The sequence below is a fragment of the Rhineura floridana genome, chromosome 12 (genome assembly GCF_030035675.1).
Source record: "Rhineura floridana isolate rRhiFlo1 chromosome 12, rRhiFlo1.hap2, whole genome shotgun sequence".
NCBI classification, from domain to species: Eukaryota; Metazoa; Chordata; class Lepidosauria; order Squamata; family Rhineuridae; genus Rhineura; species Rhineura floridana.
In genome coordinates this window covers 5,814,924-5,837,900 of record NC_084491.1, presented here as the reverse complement: position 1 = coordinate 5,837,900, position 22,977 = coordinate 5,814,924, and the positions used below count along the sequence as shown (strand labels likewise).

Here is a 22,977-nt window from a genome sequence, read left to right as displayed (position 1 = left end):
TGTTTTGAAAACATTCCCAATATGAAGTTTTAATCCAATATTTGCTTTTCTGGGAGTAAATCTGCAATGCTAATCTCATATACCCAGAAATAATTCCACTGAATTCAATAGGACTTACTTCTGGGTAGACATGGTTAGGATTGTGCTGTAAATCAATGGGATTTTGAGTCAACATAGTAAAGGATTGTGTTTGTGTTGTAAATCTCTCCCCCTCCAATCCTATTTTTAAAACAATTTAGGCAGGGCTTACTTAGGTATCACTGCTTTTATTAGGTAGGAAACTAATACTGATTTTATATTGTTTTTAAAGAAAATATTCTGCAATGACCAACTGATTGTGACAATAAACAATTATATGGGGTGTATGTATTTTAATATCTCAAGTGTGAGTGTGTGTCTTTCCAACAACCCTGTGAAGTAGGGTTGCCAACTAGAAACCAAGGCAGCTCATAACAAGAAATAAATCCATTTAAAATCCAATAACCATAAAAACAAGTATAAACAGTTGCAAAACAGCTTAAAGTGGCATGATTCTGAATTTTAGGTTGGGTAAGTGAAGTTTCTTATCACCTGATGCTGCAGTTCTGTGCATGCTTCCCTGTTTAAGTAAGCCTCGTTGAATACAATGGGACTTGCTTCTGAGTAAACAAACAGGATTGCACTATAAATATATTTACAGGTTGTGTAAACAATAAACATCTTAGACAGTCATGCTTATATAAATATTTCTTTTTACCATGTTCCAATAAGTATCTGATTTCACTCTATGGTTGTACATGATTATTTCCTCTACATTTTAAATGTGCCCTTCCTGTGTTCCTAAAAGTAGAGACCCAAGGGCCACAGTGACTCCAAAATATTTACAACATTTATATACCACTTTATTATAAATAAATCTCAGAGTGGTTACAGAAAAAATTAAAACAATAAAATTATTGGCAAAAACAGTTAAAGACGAGTATATAAAAACATTCAAAATAATAAAACCAACAGTGAGTTAAAAACAGATAAAAAACACAATAGCTTCTCATGCCTGGGTGGGTTTGCCAAAACAACAATGTATTAAGCAGGTGCTGAAAACAGTCTGCCTATTGTCAATAGGCAGGGAGTTCCAAAGCATAGGTGCTGCCACACTAAAGGACTGATTTCTTACAAGAGCAGAACAAGTACTATGTGGTACCAATAACATGGATTACTTGGCCTGGTAGCAAGCAGCAACCAGTGCAGATTTCAGAGCAGAGGTGTTATGTGCTGATAGGGTCTCACACGTGTCAGCAATTGTGCCACAGCATTCTGCACTAACTTCAGCCCCTGGGTCAGGCTGTGGTGCATGGGGATTTCTGTAACCTTGGCTGACTGGCTGCCAAGATTGTTTTTAGTACTGGTTTTTGGTTACAAATCCTGATTGGTTGTGGGATGCTGAGTTTTCTGCCTTACTCATAGGAATCTTGTTGTGGTTGGAATGGTATTGCATGTAGGAAATCATCACTGTCTTTTCTTTTTCTATTTGCATTTCATTTACCTTTAACCTCACTCCCTTACATCCATAGAAGCAACAACAGTGGTTCCATGCACTCCACTGAACCCCCTTAAGCCCACTGATGATGCACCTTGTTGGTTGCATTACGGTTTGTTTTTTGCCCAATAGTGGTAAAAGAGAATTCACATACTGGGAAGTGTAGCTGCAATTGTTGTTGTTCCCAAGCTGCTGCCTGTGAAGGTAGGCTAAACCATGTGTGTTTTCTCTGTCAGTTATTACTCACTGGAATTTGATTGGCTGTCAAAGTGAGTATAGCAGCCCACAGGGTGGCAGAAAAGGGTAGAGAATCTGCTTACTCTTAATCATTTCTCCAACCTCTTTCTGAAGTGAAGGGTCCAATGTGTAAAGAAGTTTGGAGCAGCCATGTTAAAAGGCAGGGGCAGGGCATTCTAGGCAGAAGGTTGCCAGCCCTGCTAGGATATGGATATCTTTGCAGAGGATCCTTAGTCAAGCTTTTCCAACAGCACAATCCAAACCATATCTACTCAGAAGCAAGTCCAATTGAGCTCTATGAGACTTAGTCCTTTAATAAGTGTGCTTAGAATTGCAGCCTTCAGGGGTATCCATCTTTACTCCTGAGTGCTCCCATCTACCATCTCCACAACACTAGGCTCCTTTCTTCCTACAATGGCCTTTTGGTGATTGGCCTGGCCTGAGGGCACTTAAATCCTTTTTGCCAGATGCAGGTAGGCTAGATTAAATGTTCCCTACCCAGGCTCCATCTTTTAGCTAAGATTTCTATCTTAGTTTCCAATCAGATAAATGTTTTTCTTTGACTTGTATGCTCCAAGTAAACTGTGTTACTGCTTAATGTATTATGCTTAGTGACATCACTAGGGCCCACCCTGAAAACTCAGAGTTTGGGATATTTCTGACCTGGCAACCCTACAGTGAATTGTTTCCCAAGGCTACTCCAATCACAGTTATTTTAGGGAGGGAGGTTGATGAAAATAAACAGAGTTCTTCTTCATGTGGGTCATTTGTCCTCTGAGTTCTGGCTATGACAGGAGGGCATAAGCTGCAGAGTTAGACTGTTGTGGTGCCCGCTTCTTTCCCAATCATTTCCCCCTAAAAATCAATTTAAAACCATTGGGAGGGGAGCAAAAAAGACCAAACAGGTGACTTTCTCCATTTTATGTAACAAAGGTAAAATCACTGGCACAATATCCCCTAGACCTATTTGTCTGTACTTTGGCCGGTTTTACTCAGAGATGCCTCACTCATGTTTCCTGTTTTCAGACTGATTGCCCACAAAAAACTAGGGGAGGAAACAAGATTTTTATTTTCCCATCCCAAAATATTCTTGCAGGAGAACCCCTCTACCTACCTTTCTGAAATTTGGCAGGCTTCATCCCCTCAGAAGTGGAGACCGTGTCCTCAATTTGCATCCAATTCTGGCAGAAAATAAAAGATATTTTTTCTTTCAAAAACACACATGCACATGAAAAGTTCTTTGCATGAAAACCTGAATCTGAAATCTGGAAGTGCCTGAAACTTAGCAGGCTTAATCCACCCTGGAGGGGCTCCTTTGCCTGCAAATTTCATCACCTTATGTGAAAAGGTAAAAAAGTTATAGCTGTTTTTAGAATCCCCATTATAGTCAGGGTGTAAATGAGCTTCAGATTTTACAGATCAGATTTGGACCTGAATAACAAATCGAATCAGAACACACAGAGTGGATCTGAAACAGGCCAGGGTGGTTTCAAATGCTATGGATACGGATACAAGATGAAAGTTGTGGTCACAGCACACTTCTACTAAATATACATTGCTGTTGTTTGTTTGTTTAAATTAAAATATTTTTCTGGGAATTCAACAGTGCAAAGATGCATAGAGTGAAGAACTCCTGTACACTGGCAGTGGGAGTGCCAAAGAAAGGGGATCAAAGAAAGTTCTTGCACCTTCATTAATTCCACCTTCCATTAGTTTTTTTATTTGTGGTTTCTTGATTTTGTTTTAGTGTATGTTTATCGTGAATAGTATTTATATTTTATTGTTCATATAAACTGCCCAGATTCTGTGGGGTGCCGCAGGATACCATCTTGTCCCCAATGCCCTTAAGAGAGGTCATCAGGAGATTTGGGGCGAGGTGTCAGCAGTACACTGATGATACCCAGATCTATTTCTCTGTAACATCTGAATCGGGAGAGGCCGTGCAAGACCTGGACTGCTGCCTGGACTCAGTGGTGGGCTGGATAAGGGCCAATAAAGTGAGTCTGAATCCTAGCAAAATGGAGGCTCTGTGGGTTGGTGGCTTCCGAGTTTAGATAATTAGTCAATTGTCCACTTTGGATGAGTTGTATTCCCTTTGAAAGAGCAGGTTCGTAGTCTGGGGGTTCGTAGTCCTGGATCCATCTTTGTCACTAGAGGCCCAGGTGACCTCAGTGGCTAGGAGAGCCTTTTAAAAGCTACAGTTGATAAGATAGCTGCAGCTGTTTCTGGACCGGGATAGCCTGACCACTGTTGTCCATGTACTGGTAATCTCCAGGCTGTATTACTGTAATGCGCTCTATGTGGGGCTGCCCTTGAGATTAGTCCGGAAGCTGTAGTTAGTGCAAAATGAGGTGGCGCAACTGCTCACTGGGGCAAGGTATCGTCAACATGTTACCTTGCTGCTGAAAGAATTACACTGGCTGCCCATTAGCTACTGCACCAAGTTCAAGGTGCTGGTTTTGGTGTACAAAGCCCTGTGCAGCTTGGGACCAGGATACCTGAAAGATCATCTTACCCTTATATACCCAGTCGATTATTGCGCTCTGCTGGTAAGGGCCTCCTGCAGACCCCATCTTATCAGGAGGTCTGTTCTGTACAACATAGGAAGCTGATCTTTAGGACTGTGGCTCCGACCCTTTGGATTTCCCTCCCCTTAAATACTAGACAGACTCCATCTCTGTTATCTTTTTGGCATCTACTGAAGATTTTCCTCTTTCAATTAGCCTCTTAAGCAGAAACCTTATCCCATTCTGCATCTGTGTTGCAACTGCTTTTAAAGATGTTTTTAAAGCTTTTTAAAAATGGCTTTAAGATGTTTTGTTTTAATATGTTTTAAAGTCTTTTGTTTTTAAGATGTTTTAGAGTACTTTTAGTGTTTTTATTTGCCATCCTGGGTGCCTTCTGGGAGGAAGGCCAGGATATAATTAATTAATTAATTAATTAAATAGATGTGGTTGGATTGGTGATACAGAAATGTACTAAATAAATAAAAAGTTGTTTACAAAAGAGAGCATTTGGGCAAGCATATCTTGAGACCAGGTATGTATGTATGTATTATACAACCACGAGAGGCACATGTTACCAAATTCTTCCAAGCTACACAGGAAGTGGATTGGACTGTGAAAGACCAACCCAAATTGTGTTTGTATTTTGACAAATTTGTAGGGCAGTACATTATCTCCAAGAGGAGGTCAGGTCTCCTGCTCCCCTGGTGCATTCACTATAGCTGCCCAATTTCCCTGCTTTTTAAAGTTTGATAGAAATATCTGTTGGCTGTAGGTAAGTCCTTAAGCCACAAGGGTTTTTTGTCTATTAGTGAATTTATTTATTAGATTTATATCCCTCCCTTCCTCCCAGTAGGAGCTCATGGTGGCATTAGGACTGGCATTGTTGGTCACCTGCCGATACCCACTCCCCAACCAGGGAGGAGGCACCACTGTCCCCAGAGCTTTCCGGCCCTGTTTCTGTTCCTTCTTGCTGCCTGTTCACCTGCCTTATTGAAGCACAAGAGCAGTGTCCTTCTTGGATATGGTGGGGATTGGGTCAAGATGGAAAAGGCAAGCAATTGGCCAGTGGTTACAGTGGCAAAGAAGGACCCACTCACTGTCCACTATGAGCCACTTTCCCAAGGTCACCAGCCCCCGCTTTTAAATCTGAAGCAAGCACTGCCAGGGGTCTGTCATCCTTGATGCAAAGTTTTTGTACAACCCAAAGGAGGAAGCGGCTTGCCTCAATACCAGTAGCTGGGAATTGCGGTCAGGGAGAATGCTGGTGTTGCACTCAGGTCGTGCTTGTGGGCTTCTCGTAGAGATCTGGTTGACCACTGTGAGAACAGGATGCTGAACTAGGTGGGCTCCTTTTGGCCTGATCCAGCTGCAAGTTTTTATGGTCTTTGTAGCAGCATTTAACCACAAGGGGGCAGTCGGACTCAACTAAACTTGAGATGCCAGGAAACAGGCGATTCTGTAAATCGGCCTTTACAAACTTAGAGCCCTACAGATGTTTAGGACTCCATCTCACATCATCCCCAGCCAGCACGCCCATATGAGACAAAACATTTGGAAGGCACCAGGTTGGCAACAGCTGATATGAATGGACAGAAGCACAGAGACACACACACCATATTCATCCAAACCTCCCTACTCCCTCTCCAACGTACTAAGTAATATTATGAAAAGGTAGAGAAGAAAGACGGCTTTTAACAAGAGATCAGAGAAATTCATGGAGGGTGGACTTTTTCAGAATCAGACATTACCTACACTCACCTTGGTTAGAATTTTCTGCCAAATCCTGGAAAGATAAGCAGAGCCTTAGCAAAATAGAATTAGTCAGGAAGATGGGGAAACAGTTTGAAGTAGTTAACTACAATGTTTATTTTTATTTATTATTTGATTTGTTATTTGATTTATATCCCGCCCTTCCTCCCAGCAGGAGCCCAGGGAGGCAAACAGAAGCACTAAAAACACTTTAAAACATCATAAAACAGACCTTAAAATACATTAAAACAAAACAACATTAAAAACATTTTTTAAAAAGCTTTAAAACATCTTTTTAAAAAGGGTTAAAAACATTATTAAAAAAAACATATTAACAAGCAATTCCAACACAGATGCAGACTGGGATAGGTCTCAACTTAAAAGGCTTGTTGAAAGAGGTATACGGATGTATCGATTTAATGTATGTTTTTAATGATGTTTTGTTAACTTATTGACCATTTGAATGTATTTCTAACAGTGAGTTGTGTAACTTTTTTCTGTTCATGTTGTGAGCCGCCTTGTGCATAAATTGTTATGGAAAAGCGGCATACAAATAAACAGTGATGATGATGATGATGATGATGATGAAAGAAGAAAGTCTTCAAAAGGTGCTGAAAAGATAACAGAGATGGCGCCTGCCCAATATTCAAAGGGAGGGAATTCCACAGGGTAGGTGCTGCCACACTAAAGGTCCATCTCCTATATTGCGCAGAACAAACTTCCAGATAAGATGGTATCTGCAGGGGGCCCTCACCTGCAGTGCAATTCTTTCAGCAGTGGGGTGACATGTTAGCAATACTCTTCCCCAGTGACAAGTCTCACCACTGCATTTTGCACCAGCTGCAGCTTCCGGACCAACCTCAAAGGCAGCCCCACATAGAGCACGTTACAGTAATCCAGCCTGTTAAGTAATCCAGAGAAATATCACGAAATGTTAAACATCTAGATAGACAAATCTGTCCATTTCAGTTTCTAATCTTACATTCGGGGTGTGTGTGAGGGGAATCAACACCGAGGCAAGATGGCACATAAGACATAAGAGCTCCCTGTGAAGCCACCAAAATGATTGTCCTCTGGGGTGGTATGCGTGTTTTTTTAAATTGCCTAATATACCTGAGGGCAAAGGGAATGTTGTTGGGACTGCAACAGAGTAAAGAAAAAGTGCTCACTGCCTACTTGAAGGTGGTCTCATCAGCCACCAGAGGGAAGGGGCCATTAACATTCAGCCTGAGGAGGAATAATGGCAGAAGGTAAGAACTGACAAGCAACTTTTCAGTTTCAACTAATCCAGATATCATGCAGGCAATCATGGAGGAGCTAAAGCAATGAAAAACAGATTTGATGGGGTATGATCCCAGCAACTGACCTCCATAGAGAAGAAGCTAACAACTGTGCGTGTGAGGGTTTGAAAACGTAACAGGCATGGTGGAGAAAGCATTAGAGCATACTAGAGAAAATAAAACAAGAATAAAGAGGTTGGGCCGCTGGGGTTAGGAGAGGCCCCTGCTGCTGGGATATCCTCCAAGACAACCCCCTGCCACTGCCAGCACAGGCTGGCCGTGCAGCTTCCTGCAGTGCCATGACTGCGTGCGCATGCTTGCCATCACCCAAGATGGCAGCAAGGGTCTCAACACACTCCCCACCATCTTGGATTATAGCAGGCATGCATGCACAGTGTGCTAATCCCTGATGCGGCCAGTTCTATTTCAGCCCACAGCAGTGGCAGCATTACTGCCACCACTGCTGCTCCATCACCCCGCCACTGCCAAGGACCCCTGCAGTCTGGTGCCAGTCCTGGCTCCACCTTGTAACATTTAGGGGAGCCACAGTGCTATGTTTACAGGATTTATGCCTGGAAACTTTAAAAAGGAGAAGAGATTTGCATAGTTTTACACTTAAATTCCAAAGATGGGTGTGTGTGTGTGTGTGTGTGTATGTAGAGAGAGAGACAGAGAGAGAGAGAGAGAGAGAGAGAGAGGACTGATGGGTTTTCCCCTTCAAAGTCATGGTGCATAAAGAGAGAGAAACCTTTGCAGCATCTGACAAAAAGGCCTCTTAATAGCACTGCAGTTGCATGGCTCATTGGACACTGAAGACAAAAATGAGCTCCTCTCTAACAAGGAGGGACCCGATGATTTTAGAATGTGATCCTCCATGGCAGAAGGCAGAGAAAAGAAAGCAGAATAATAGGACAGCAGCAGGTGCAGCCTACCAATCCAACCTTTAACAAACAGAAATCAACAAGAACCACTAGACCAGAGGTTCCCAAACTGTGATCTATGGACCACCAGTGGTCCATGAGCTTCATTCATGTCCATGGCATGTCCACATTAAATATCATATTGATTTTTAATTGTAATTTTATTGTTTCTTTTATTTCTTAAATTGTATTTCATTGTATTACAAGTTGAATTCTATGGACTGCACATTGTAATCAGAGCTTGGAAAAGTTACTTTTTTTGAACTACAACTCCCATCAGCCCCAGCCAGCATGGCCACTGGATTGGGCTGATGGGAGTTGTAGTTCAAAAAAGTAACTTTTCCAAGCTCTGATTGTAATACAATAAAACACCATATAAGAATTTAAAAACAATAAAAATACAATTAAGAAACAAAACAGGGACCTGGCACAATGCATTACAATTGCTACAACCGGCAGAAAAAAAGACAGTTAGCAATTCCCCTCCCCCCAAAATTTTTATTTTTAAGACAACAACAAAACATTACAGCTTTCCCTAAATACTAAAGAAAACACATGCTACTTGACAGTTAACAAAAGAGAAACAAAATGTATAAAAATAAGAACACATAGCTCAGGAGGGGTTACAGTTTGTTATAAATTTGTCAATAGACCTTGCAGGTAAATCTTGGTAGAACAGAGACTGCTTGCCCACTTGAAGGAGAACTACAGTCCATCGTTCCACAAAAGAAAAGCAATGAAAAGACCAAGCTGTCATAATATGGTGGAGGATGCCTCATGGCTTCAGGACCAATAGTAAACACAATAAAAGGATACCTAACAGCATAATGATTTCTCAGTTTTGATTTGCCAGATATGGTTTGAACATTATTAGTGAATTTCTCAAGTAAGGCAATATTCCAAAGTTTTTTCATACCATTTATCAACAGTTAGTCTATCTGCCTCCTTCCAGTGATGTGTAATTGTGAGTCTGGCAGCAATCAACATAAAGTTTATCAACTCTTTTAATAGCAGAGTTCCATTCTCATCCAAATGCTGAACAAGCATCATTTTGGAGCTATACATATAGTAACATTTAAAATTAAGGAAACTTTGTGTAAAACCATGTCCCAAAAAGCTTCTACCACCAGACATTCCCACCACAAGTGCCACAGCAAGCTACAGAACCCACATCCCCTCTAGCATAATGACCTGTTATCCTAAAAAGGTGTAAAATGAAAATGGACTACCTTCAAGTCGACTGCCTTCAAGTCGATCCTGCCTTATGGCGACCCAATGAATAGGGTTTTCATGGTAATTGGTAATCATTGCCTTCCTCTGAGGCTGAGAGGCAGTGACTGGCCCAAGGTCACCCAGTGAGTTTCATGCCTGTGTGGGGATTCGAACCCTAGTCTCCCAGGTCATAGTCCAACACCTTAACCACTATGCCACACTGGCTCTAAAAAGGTGTACAGGACTATATTGCCAGTGATGTAATATTCTGAGGGCATTTTCCTGGATTCCTGCAGATATGGTGTGAAGGTAATTACCTTGCCATATGTTATTCTAACTAGACCATCAGCAGTTTTCAAGTGGTCTGCAGGGGAAAGGATTTGGGAACCACTGCACTAGACCCAAGTGATTCACAATGAATTTCCCAGTGTCTGAGTCTCTAAATGCAGGTATTTCTGGGTGCATGACTATAACCTGTTGACGTTAGCAGCGGTTTCCAGGATGATGGGCTTATTTTAACTGACTTGAAATGTGCAGAGCAGGAGGGATGGCAATTTTGCAATTATCAGAGCATTATGGCAAGCCAAAAAAGTGATGTCACAGTGGTGACTTTTAATGTATGTGGTATAGGCAGCCGTATAAAGCAAAGGAGAGTGACCTAATATGTTAAGGAAATGCAACTTGTCTTTCTATGGGAAGCTCATCACGCCAAAAAGCAGGATGTTTTATTGAAACACCTCTGTCACAGCTCCAGGTACATCTGAATCCAGAGGGGGGGTGGCCATATCTGCCATATGGTTCCCATTCAACATAACTAAGGTACAAAGGGACCCAGATGGGTGATTCCTCTTTGTTTCTGGCAAGTATGAAGATAGACTACTGATGATTGTGTCAATGTATGCACCAAATAAGCAAGAGGTTGCCTTTCTAAAAAGTACAATGACCCAACTAGTTAAGCTTAGAGAAGGAGACGTTTTGCTAGGAGGGGACCTAAATTGGATCACTGATAAAAAGCAAAGCACAAAGGGAAGTGAATAGGATGAGATGTGGTCTACCAATACTTTTATGCATCTCCTGAAAAAAAAAGTCAATTTGACAGACAATTGAAGAGTAGAGAAACCTGGTAAAAAAGATTATACTAACCACTTACCTCATCATTCAATAATAGATTGCTTACCTATTTGCAGATCTGCGAAGTAGCATTGTGATGGCAGATATTGGTCTTACCAGGGTGTCAGATCAGGATCCTGTGTGAGCATTTTTTTAATTTATTAGGAGCACTGAAGCATCCTGTGACTTGGAGGTTTAATAATATAGCTCCTAGCAAACCAGGAAGCTCAGGATCACTTGCAGTGACAAGAAACAACTATTTCAAAGAAAATGCCTCCTCAGCTCAGGATGTCAGAACGGTTTTGGTCGCCATGAAGTTTGTTGTATGGGGTGAATGTTTTAAGGAAACATAGAAAGCTGCCTCATACTGAACCAGACCATTAGTCCATCTAGCTCAATAATCCCTAGACTGACTGGCAGCAGCTCTTCAGGGTTACAGGCAGGGAATCTTTCCTAGCCTTGCCTGGAATGCCGGAGATTGAACCTGAGACTTTCCGTATGCAAAGCAGGCGCCACTGAGCCAGAGGCTCAAAAGAAGAAATAGTTTATTTTTAAAAAAGTTGATTCAGGAGTTAGAGAGCCAGAGGGAAAAACAAAGAAACAGATTTAAAAAACTTTTAAAAACTGGTTGGTAATGTACTGTTCTTGTAACACAGGGATAATAATGTTGGCCCAAACTTATTATTTAATTAATTAATTAATTAATTTGTATCCCGCCCTTCCTCCCAGCAGGAGCCCAGGGCAGCAAACAAAGCACTAAAACACTTTAAAACATCATAAAAACAGATCTTAAAATACATTAGAACAAAACAGCATTAAAAACATTTTTAAAAACAACCTTAAAAAAGGGTTAAAAATATTATTAAAAAAACATATTAAACAATTCTGACACAGATGCAGACTGGGATAGGTCTCAACTTAAAAGGCTTGTTGAAAGAGGAAAGTCCTCAAAAGGCGCCGAAAAGATAGCAGAGATGGCGCCTGCCTAATATTCAAAGGGAGGGAATTCCACAGGGTAGGTGCTGCCACACTAAAGGTCAGTTTCCTGTATTGTGCGGAACAGACCTCCTGATAAGATGGTATCTGCAGGAGGCCCTCACCTGCAGAGCACAGTGATCAACTGGGTATATAAGGAGTAAGACGGTCTTTCAGGTATCCTGGTCCCCAGCTGTATAGGGCTTTGTACACCAAAACTAGAACCTTTAACTTGGCCCGGTAGCATCAATTCTTGTTGCAAGAATGATGGAAATGGGATGTGCAACATTCTTTGAAACATATGTATTATGATGACTGGCTTCAAGGGAAACTGGGGCCATGTGCGTATATGAGGGCCGATGACTGTGTGCGCGCGTTCATGTGTAAGCAGGCCATCATGAAAGAATATCTGAAAGTTCTGTGGCTAAGTTTAGGGCCTACGTTGGTGCCCACAAGTGAATGCCCCTTCTATGATGAGCTTCCGCCGGGCCTTGAAGACCTGGCTCTTCAGGCAGGCTTTTGGGGTGGGTTAGGTTTTTACAGTTATGGTTTTAAATTTTAACGTTTTAATTTATTGTTTTTTTTATCTTGTACATCGCCCAGAGTGGCTGGACAACCAGCCAGATGGGCGACTTATAAATTAATTAATTAAATAAATAAATAAAATGAGCATCTGTGCCTGGGATTCTGCTAGCTGAACATGTGTTGTCTCGGGTGAGTGGGCTGAGATGAAATAACGCTGGGTAAATTTAGTGCAAACGGAACATTGCTGGTGTGGGTAGCTGATATACAGATATGGATTGCACTGGTATTTCTGAGAACCAGCAGCAAAGGAGGTGAAACAGCAAGCAGTGAAGTTTCCAAGTTGTTGTTTTTTCTTGGCTTTGTAGTGACTGTACTCTTGGTCTCTCACTTCCGAGAAGAGTTGCCAACTTTAAAAAAGACAACTGGCCTCGCTACTATTCTTGAATAACAACTTCAACAAGCCTTTTAAGTAGAGACCTTATCCCAGTCTGCATCTGTGTTGGAATTGCTTTTTAATATGTTTTTAAAGCTTTTTTTTAAAAAAAATGTTTTTCACATTGTTTTTTTAAAAGATGTTTTTAAAGATGTTTTGTTTTAATGTTTTTAAGGATGTTTTGTTGTAATATATGTTAAAGTCTGTTTTTATGATGTTTTAGAGTGTTTTTAGTGCTTTTGTTTGCCACCCTGGGCTCCTCCTGGGAGGAAGGGCAGGATATAAATCTAACAATAAATAAAATAAAATAAAACTTGACATGCAGAAATTAAGTGGAGGAATCTCTTCCCAGCATGGATATAAATGAAAGAAAACATTTGCTTGCTTAATCTTAATCTCCTAGGAGCAGGAAGAAGGGCTGGCGAGCAACCTACTTAACGGAAACAAAGTCATTCAGGTGGGTCCTTCCTTCCACCATCCTAGCTAGAGTGAAGAGCAGGGAAAGCTTTTCTTGATACGGAGATAAATCGGTGGGAAAGGTTTAAGCTGCTTAATTTCTTCATGTCATGGGTGATTTGCTGTTATAAACAGAGGAGCTGAGCCCTCCCCCATAAAGTGGGGAATCTTATCCACAAGACACCTTCTGTCACCAGCTGCAACTTCTGGGCTGAGATCATCTTAATTTATGTAGAATTTATTACATTTTGGTGGACCCTGTGTGCTTGTGTTGTCTTATTTATGAAGGCTGCAGGTGCTGGTTATATGGTTTCCTTCTGGGGAAAGTAGGATTCAGAGCCAGGTCAGAGCTGGGTCAGAGGAAGCGATGAGGGGGCTTAACCAAGCTACAAAGAATACGGAGGAGGTTGGAAGATCTTAATCATGGCTGAGAGACTAATGGAGTCTGCAGAGGCAGCATGGCAATGACGCAAAGCAGGATGCCCGTGGGTTTTCAAAGCACCAGAGCTTAACTGCTGGTCTCCGCTGATCAGCTGGCGGCAGGTGTCTGCAACATTCACGTGGCCCTGTTTTCCTGAGAGGGGAGATTAGCAAATGTACTCTTATCTCCCCCTCCTCCTCCACAGAATCCCACCTGCCACTCACAGTTAATTCCTCCTGCTATGCACACATCCTTTGGTCCAGAGAGGGCAAGTTCAGAGCCAACATTCAGAGATGGACTGATGGAGGGCAAGCACAGGTCAGCTGAGACTTCTGGCCTCTTCCAAGGAAGGGGGCATCCATCATTCTCTGCTAGCCGCCTTGCCAAAACGATAGAGGTGGGGTGAAGCCATTTTTTCCACATGGCCACAGCTAAGCTTGCACAAGGGCATTCTGCAATCAAATCAGAGTTCTCTACCAAGGGAACATAAATATTATTTTAAGCAGCTAGTGCTGAACAGCACTAAGCATCTGAACTATAGATTCCTCTGCTCAAATCTTGTATCACTAGAGCCGTAAACTCTCCAGGACTGCTGATGTGACTGCTGAGTATTTTTGGAGAACTGAAGGTTGTTTTTTTAAAGAGAGACAACTGCTTGTGGTGTGGACACTTATCCCACAGCCTCAGCTAAACAGATTTGCATTGCTTCCAATGTTCAAGCAGTGACGGGGGGGGGGTAAATGTGTGTACAACACCAAGCCCCTCTCAAATCATTTTTGTTCATCTCTTCTGTTAGTTTTTTCTTCTGTCTCTGTTAGCTTTACCATCTAGTGGCCTACCTTACAGGGCCATTGTAAGGATCACTTAGATTGCATTTAGAACACTTGCAATGTGCTACAGAATTAATTGTTAAGAGTTATCATTGTAACTAGACATTGTGAGGTCATTTAATATAAATTCTTTGGAGGAAAGGTACCAACAGTAGCCTTAATGGAAAAGTTAAGAAAAAGCTGGGAAGCACATAGAACTCAAACCACTAGTTCCACATGGGGTTGTTTTATTTCACATTGACAATAACAATAAAATGATTGTCACCCACTAATGACACATGAACTTTGGGGTGAAAAGGGGACGGAAAGGAAAACTGTTTGTAACTGTAGTTACAAACTGTAGTAACTTTGTGACAATACTTCTGAGTTTGTGTTTTGTTATTTTCTCCTGTTTTTCTGTAAAAGCAATGGAAAAATATTTTTAAATGCTAAGATAGTGGTTGCTGTTCACTGACTGACTCCTGAAATGCTGAACATTTTAGTATCATTTAATGCTCCCTACTTCTCCAAAACCAGAGATGGGGAATCTGTGGCTCTCCAGATGTAGCGTTGGCCACGCTGGCTAGGGCTGATTGGAGTTGGGAGTCCAAAAACATCTGGGGAGCGACAGGTTCCCCACCCCTGCTCCAAACAGTAGGAGAGTGCAGGGCAGAGGTTTAGGGCCAATTTTGCTTTCAAGGAGAGAGTGCTTGTTTTGGCAATATCCATTTGCCAATACAATGGCAGAGCAGGTGGGCCACAGCGGTAGGTGTACAGAAATGCTCATCCTACAGCAGCATAACTCCCCTCAAAGCCACAACATGCCCCTGACCCTTCTTGATGGCTAGCTCCAAAATGTTTCTCATGCGCTTTTCTCCCTAATAAACAGAATTCAACAATACAGGGGCTCTTCCAGGCATGGATGAGCAGAGATAGCAAAAGCTTCTGCTGTGCAATTTCTTCCTTTCACACAGTTGTTAAAAAGCACAAGGGAGGCTGCCTGCAGGGAAGCTGACTAGCAACCTTATGTTCACGGGTCTAGAAACTTGCTTGGAACAAATTCATGAAAACAGATTTTCTGTCGTTCTGTGCTACATACCACTTCCTTTGGTTTGTCAGGGAACCTTGGGAAGCAAATATAGCTTTTCCACATGCCAGTCTGTTAGCTAATGGACCCATTTCAGTGTTCCCATTAAAAAACCCATACAAGGACAGAAAATACAAATGTATATCGGCTGGTGAAGACACGGTCTGTTCAGGGAAGCGTGGCTGGGGCGTTTAGAACTGAGACCTTGAACTCCTTTATGTGTCCAGGGGCTATAAGCTCAGCGGCAGTGCACTTGCTTTGCCTACAGAGGATCCCAGGTTCAATACCTCACAACTCCCCTTTAAAAAGGTATCGGATAGCAGAGCCGGAAAAGGCCTCTTTGCCCGAGACTCTGGAGAACTGCTACTAGTCAAGAGTAGACAATAGTGGGCTAGATGTACAGATAGTCTGCCCTGGGATAAGGCAGTTCCTTGTGTTCTGTAAGACAGAGTGGGGTATACCTATGAAGATGCTTAGGCCTTGCCCACTGACTGACCAATGAGAAGATCAGAATTGTTAAGACACTTTGTCAAAACAGAGGATGCTGAAGTGTGGTGCACGGATAAAAGCCACCCATCTTGATTAACAGGAAAGCGGCCACTAAAAGAATTTACTTCACCAGTGGAGGCCAGCAGTCTCGAGAGCAAGACAAAGGCGTAGATTGGGCAGACAGAATGTCCGTCTGCTCTGGGAGCGATAGGCATTAGCAGAAACAACCAGAAGCCTAAGTCAGCAATGGGGCAAGCCCCAAAGGCGCAGGATTCTCCGTCCTCATTCTTGAACAAGGCTTAGATTGGGAAAAGTGGGAGGAGGTCCCTGAAGGAGCCAGGAGCGTAGGGGTGAAATGATCTGAGGTACACAAGGCTCACGTCTCTCTTCACAGGCAAGTGTCAACAGTCCTTGGAATGTAGATGCTTGCCAAATGCAAGGTACTCTTAAACAAATATCAAGACAAGGAGGGAAAATACTGACCCAAAGCCAGGTAATCATCTCGAGAGACTCAACCAGCCATATAAAAATTGTTTATTTATTGCAACAGGTAATAATAAATATAAAGTGCAAAAGACATTTATGATCAATGTCAGTCAAGAAAGAGGTGCTTCTAATAGCACAAATGTACAAACTGTATGTTGCTTGTTGCTTTGGGGGGGGCTGGAGTGGGGAGGGGACACAAAGATGACCTTGGGCACAATCCCCTAGGAAGGTCTCCTGTGCAAGCCTCATTGAAATGAGTGGGAGGTGCACAGGATGGATTGCCCAGTGAGTTGCACCACTGTGGTCTAAGACAACACCCAGGGGAAGAAAAGGACTGGGGGGGTTCTTTGGCTGCAGTGGGTGTTGTCCATTCTCAGTGCATTCAGAAGAGGAGATCCCCACCCCACTCCTGTACCAGAAGGCAGGATACTTGCCCGTGATTCCTCTACGGGGGAACGGCTGTACAGTTGGCAATGGATTCTCCTGCCTCAGTTAGGGAATAGGGAAGCCAACTCTCACCCTAGCAAACAAACTCTCAGTTTCACAGCATATATGAGCGATGCTTCATCAATTACAGATGAAACTTGATGGTCTTTAGCTGACCTGAGTAAGGCTGGAGGCCAGAGGCAATCAGATTATACCAGTTGGACAATGAAGATTTTAACTCTGGTCTGCAGTTGACTTGAGGCTGGTCAGAGAAAGATGGTTAACCAAGCTTCTTTTTTTTAAAGGACCTATTTCTTCTTGTATTGCTCAATCTTTAAAGCTTCAGTGGGACCACTTCCATTTTTATGCCAAAAAGCAGAGTGAAACAAATTCAAATGGGGAAGCGTGCTACCAATTACTGCAAATAGCTAGCTGGCCAAGAAGCCAAAAGTACTCGGGAAGCTGGAGTACCTTAGCCATGGAACTGTAAGGTCACTCAATGTCTATTCCACATGACTTCATATAAGCAGGAGTCTTCAACCTTTTCAGCCCTGGGACATGCTTGTTTTGCATGGTGGCACTCCCACTGCTGTGACCCACCTTACATCAAGCTGCAACCCAGCAGTGAGTCTCAATCCACCAGATGCAGTGGCAGAGTGTTGGACTCTTGAGCACTGAAGACTTGGGTTCACAAGGCCCAATTCAGTCATGGAGCTTCTAGGGTGACCTTGTGCCAGTCACTCTCAGCCTAACCTCTCTCTCAGCTCCATGGAGGAAGGATAGACAGGCAAAAGCTATGAAACAATGAGCCTTTTCTTGGCTCGTTCACATCTTGTACTTCACTGTGGTCAGAATAACGCAAAAGATACATGGAGTTAACCCACCCTTGGCCAATCTGGTGCCCTGTTTTGGAGTAGTCAAAAACATCTGTAGCATACCAGGTTGGCCAAGGTTGGGTTAAACCATTATAATCATATTACAAATATCAGTTATTACTTCCCACCAAGCAGCTTTAATCCCCCCCCCCAAAAAAAAGTCCTACAAAACTATCAGGAGTCTGAAGCAGAGGCTTTACCATTACTAGCATATAACTAGCATACCACAGCATTAAGCTGCAAGGATTTTGGGGTGGGGGTGGTGATGGCCACAGCAATTATCTAGACAGCTGATGCAATGCACCAGCAAGCACCAGCTTCGGGCTGTATTGGAGAAGATAAAAGAAATGCATCCTGTGGAGAGATCTGGCCTTACAGTTCTTCCCCAACAACAGGACTGGACACCTTCCCAACAGGCTGTTGAACCCACCCTCTTTTCTTCACTTCTAGCTTATTAGTTACTTTGCTTTTATAATCGTGATATTAAGCTACCAGGGCAGAGCAATTTCAAAACAGCAAAGGATGAGAAAAGTCTGAACGGGCTGCAGAAGGCTTCCCTTTCCTTGTAGGGACTTGCCGTCTTGATTTAGTGCAATAGAAAACAAACAAAACCACAATATTGTCTTTTGTTACAGCACCCCATCGGAGATGTAAACAGAAACACACATTTTCAGGGTCTTTGTCCATGGGAGACAGGCCGCCCGGTCCTCCCGACTGGCTCTGTGGCGCAGAGGGGCTAATGGCACAGCACCTCCGTCTCAAACTGCAGCAGCTGCCCCATGAAGCCGAAGTTGGGCGAGATGACCCCGCGGCGCTGCTTGACAAAGTCAAAAGCCTCTTCCAGACGCACCCGGCGGCTCTGGATCAAGTAGGCAAGGCAAATGGTGGCTGAACGAGAGATGCCTGCTTGACAGTGGACCAGCACCCGTCCACCGCCATTCTTCACTGAATCTGCAGGAGGAACAAGCAAGAAATGCTCCTTAAGAGAGAGCCGGCCCTTTAGCTAGAAGCGATCATATCTTGGGGTAGCATTTATGGCTCCAGGTGGCTGTTTCTGTTGTCTGCATGGTAATGGGCAGGAATCCCAGGTCTCACAGTCTTGTTCAGCATGCCTGATGGCACAGTGCTTGTGGAGAGGGCAAAGTGCAAAGCAGGACAGATGCGCACACCTCTTGCCCCACATTTACCCCCCCCACACACACACAAAAGAATGGCTTCCCACATAAAAATACCTTGATGGGTCAGGCCAAGAGTCTAGCTCAGCCTTTCCCAACTAGTGTGCCCCCAGATGTTGTTGGACCACAACTCCCATCAGCCTCCGCCAGCATTGCCAATGGTCAGGAAAGATGGGAGTTGTGGTCCAACAACATCTAGTGGCCCACTAGTTGGGAAAGGCTGGTCTAGCTAATGTAGTACTGTCTCCCAAAGAGCTACCATCTAGTTGCCTCTGGGAAGCCTTCCTGGCTGTCCTCCAGCAACTGGTATTCACAGGGATATCAGCACCTGCCATGTGTTTTGGCTATTGCCGCTGGGACACCCATCCTCCATAGATCTGGCTAAGTTCTTTCTGTCTAATGGGGAAGGGACACAGCTGGATGGCAGAGCATTTGCCCTACAAGAAGAAGGTCTCCAGTCCCCGGCATCTCCAGAGCAGGCTGGGAAAGACCCCTATGTGAAGCCCTGGACAGCCTCTGCCAGTCAGTGCAGCTAACACTGAGCTAGACAGAGCAATGGTCCAACTTGGTGTGAGGCGGCTTCCTCTGTTCCTAATCTACAAGGGTAATCCTCCAGTGGTCATACACTAAGTTACTTTTTGGAAAAAGTGTGGGTGCACGCTTGGTATTCTGCAGCTTGGTACAGCTTTGGGAGTCAGGGCGGAAACCCAAAGCGCCCACCAAACCAAGTCTTGGTCTTGTCACTCACAGCATTAAGAAAAATAGGGATTCAAAGCATATCGCTGTGTAAGAGGAATAAATAAATCTCTCAAAGCCTCTTCCACTAACATGAAGGATAACCTAATCCTTTGTAAGACATTGCGGGTACGGATGACCGCTGTACCACACATTTGCCTCTGGTATGTGCCCCAAGGTAGCCTGATTGTCTGCATTTGCTCACAGGGGGATAAAAGGTTTGCCTGTCGGGCCATTACTACTTACCGATGAAGTTGATGGCTTCCTGGAACCAGACGCTGATTTCCGCCATGTGGTTGTCTTCCACTGGGATGCTCTTGTACAGAAACTGTCCTTCAAAGTAGTTGGGGCAGCTGGAGGAGACGTTGAGCACAGCAGTGATTCCCAGGGACTCCAGAACCTCCCGGTTGGAGGAGTGATAGCAGCTGCCCAGGTAGAGGAACGGCAGAATCTCCACCGGCCCACCCTGCAGAAGAAAAACAGCAAAGAGAGCACCCGTCAGCCTTTGGGCCAAATTGATAGGCTCCCCATTCTGCAAAATGGGAATAATGACAAACATTCTAGAGATGAGTCGAGTACTGTTACTACTACGACAGCAAGGGTTCTTAGTGTATTAATCAACTAAAGATTTAGGTGATTAATGGGTAGGTACTATGAATTATGGACACTTTTGCTTTTAAAAAAACTATTTTGGTTCTTGTATGTTACTTGCAATAGGGGATGACAGAGAGAACATTACAGATTGCCTGTCCTAACAAAGTTTTCCCTTATTAAACTGTAAAATCATATCTCTACAACACATCTATGTTGAAGCTTTGGTAATATGTAATTTTTTAAAAAATCAATTGATTTAAGTCTTTTTAGTTTGTTTATATGTTAAAAGCCAGGCAGCACGTCAAGTAAAATCCTTGGCGGTTGCCTGCTCCAAGCCCTGGGGACAGGGTGGACCAATTCGGCTGAATAAATACAGCTTTATTCCGTCTCAACTCTATTTTGTCATGTGAGCACTAATTTTACTGAGGTTACTCATGTAGCACAGTCTAGACAGTTCAATTAAAGAGCCTGGAATATTAATTTTTTAAAATATCTGTTTGGAGAAATATGGGTGTGTGCAAATAGGTGTTCCAGCATCTTACTGATTTGGTCCCCAGATTCATGATGAAGGCAAACACGTGAGCTTACCTGGTCATACAATGGGGTAATTGCTTCTGTGCTGTTGTCTTCAGGGCTTCTGAGAGCTGGGGAAGGAGGCGATGTAGGAGGTGTTGGCGATGTCAAGCACAGTTCGGGAAAATTAGCTTGGAAATTCTCAAATCCACCTAGACATTAGAAGGATGAAGGGCTTTAGAGCATATCTCAGCTATGGATCAGAATTATACACAAGCAGCTTCTAGACATATCTGATTCGGTTAGTAATCGTGGGCACACATTTCATTCAGATCTATCCACAAAAGCAGTTAATCTACTGTGCCCTTAAAATACACTTTCTGAAAGGAGTACCTGCAATTATTCTACCATTACAATAACTAATTCTACTTTTGTTATATGTGGTATTACAGATTATTCTGTATGTGGAAGGGCCAAGATTTTAGGATGGCAATGTTGTCAGTAGTAAAACTACCTATTTGGTACCTAGTATGTGTCTTTTTGGTGGTCATGTGGCCCAGGGGATGTGCTATTGTGTGTGGCAGAGGAAGAATGATCTGCCAAGGCTCTGAAAGCAATATCAAAAGGACAGAGTTACAATATGCTGTTCATATTAGTAACTAGCCTCGTGCTTTCCTGTTGAGACACCACTGGAAGAACCCCAGCCAAAGCAAGGGATTTGTACATCCACCACTTCACTGTTATTCCAATTTGGTTACCACTACAGCATCCAGAAGTAGCTACAAGCATGGTTGGGAAATTAACAGTAAAAAGGATAGCTGAGAAGCGTCTGCCATTGTGTTCCAAATGCTACCATGGCTGTATATTAAAGCCTCCTAACTGGAGTTCGCTCAGAAAATCGTAGAGCTAAAAACCTAAAACTGAATTTTCTTCAGTTCTCCCAATTAAAACACGCTGCTGGTGTGTGTTTCCCAGGCAAGTTAATAGAGTATTACCTTAATACATCAAGGCTTATGATTTCCCCCCTAAAGTATCACTTGATGTCAATATTGTGGTGAAGTGCTCAGTATGCCATGCAGTGAAACTTGAAGCATCTCCTTTCCACCCCAAAATCATCATCAACAACAACATTAATAATAATAGAGTATTATTAGTAGTATATTTTATTTTTATTTATTATTCCACTCTTCCTCCCCAGACAGCCCAGGGAAGGGTAGAAGTCTAATACATAAAGATAAGGTGTCTGTCCATGTATGACCAGGCAACCACTGTAGTTTTTTTCCTAGCCTCTGCATGGGTAGGAGAGGGGCCCTGTGGCTGTGGCCAGCTCAGTATGGGTTGTGTGTGACAGAAGCCAAGGCCCTCCTCTCCACTTTCTCTTCACAACGACCCTGTGAGGTAGGCTAAGCTGAGAGAGGCTGGCTGGCCCAAGGTCACCCAGTGCGCTTCTTCACGGCTGAGTGGGAAGGGCCTGCCCTCTGCGCCCCTCTCCCCCTTCAAGCCCCACCCGGAAGATCCCCCCATGCCACCTCCCCGTAGAGGAAGCAGGGGGTCCGCAAGGTAAACGCCCCGCAGCGGCGGCCCCACGACCCCATTTGGGGAGCGGGGGGGCGCGCACTGTCCCCGCTTTTTACCTTGGAGTAGATAGATGTGGGAGGTCCCGGCTCGCCCCTCCAGGAGCAGGGCGTTGAGCAGCAGCCTGGCCAGGCTGTCCGGCCGCAGCGCCGCCACCGAGCCGCTGGCTTCGTCCAGCACCACCAGGTGGCTCAGCTCGCCCTTGCGCAGCCGGCCCAGCAGCGCCCGATCCGGCACCAGCCAATCCAAGCTGACGCCGCTCCTGCCGCGGGACCGGCGCCGGAGTAGTCCGTTCCAGTGCACGGGCCTAGAGTCCAGCAGGTGCGTCTGGCAGTAGGACAGGAAAGGCCGGCAGTCCAGCACCAGCGTCCGGCCGCTCTCCTGGGGGTCCCGCAGCAGCCGGGCCAGGCCGGAGCTGTCCAAGGCCACGACCTCCTCGATCACCATGTTTGCGGCGCAGGAACCCGATCCGAACTAGCTGTCGCGCAAAAATCCCACCAGTGGCCCCCCTGCACAAACCCCGGAGAACCGCTCACTCTTGGCACGGTGCAGTCTGGCTCGGCGCGGGCGCTTAAATACTCCGCCGGCCCCAGGCGCGGCTCCTCCCCGGGCTGCCATGTATGGCAGGGGGCGTCGGCCAGGAACTCCCCGGCTCGGGCCCTGCCCGCTCACGTGCGGGGAGAGCCGCGCTCGGGCCGTCGAGCGGCGCCTGGAAGAACTGGCGGGGACCTCTGCGGGGAATGAGCGCCCGCCCTTGCCTATTTCGGGGAGGGCATGTTTACATTCTCGCGTCGGTCTCCCTACACGCCTCTGAGTAGACGCCTGGCCAGACTCCTTGGTCGGTGCAAGTGCGTGTTGGATGTTGTTTGGTT

At 44.2% G+C, this 22,977-nt stretch overlaps 1 protein-coding gene across 1 annotated transcript; it reads right to left on the bottom strand.

Moving 5' to 3' along the window:
- Positions 1–16,246: 16,246 nt before the first annotated feature.
- On the bottom strand, positions 16,247–22,678 carry DUSP2 (dual specificity phosphatase 2). Its single transcript, XM_061593112.1, has 4 exons — positions 22,165–22,678; positions 20,606–20,742; positions 19,670–19,889; positions 16,247–18,464 (listed from the first exon to the last, which is right to left on the bottom strand). Exons 1-4 carry the CDS (start codon positions 22,550–22,552, stop codon positions 18,250–18,252), a joined length of 960 nt encoding a protein of 319 aa, XP_061449096.1. The 5' UTR covers positions 22,553–22,678; the 3' UTR covers positions 16,247–18,249.
- Between the last annotated feature and the right edge of the window lie 299 nt (positions 22,679–22,977).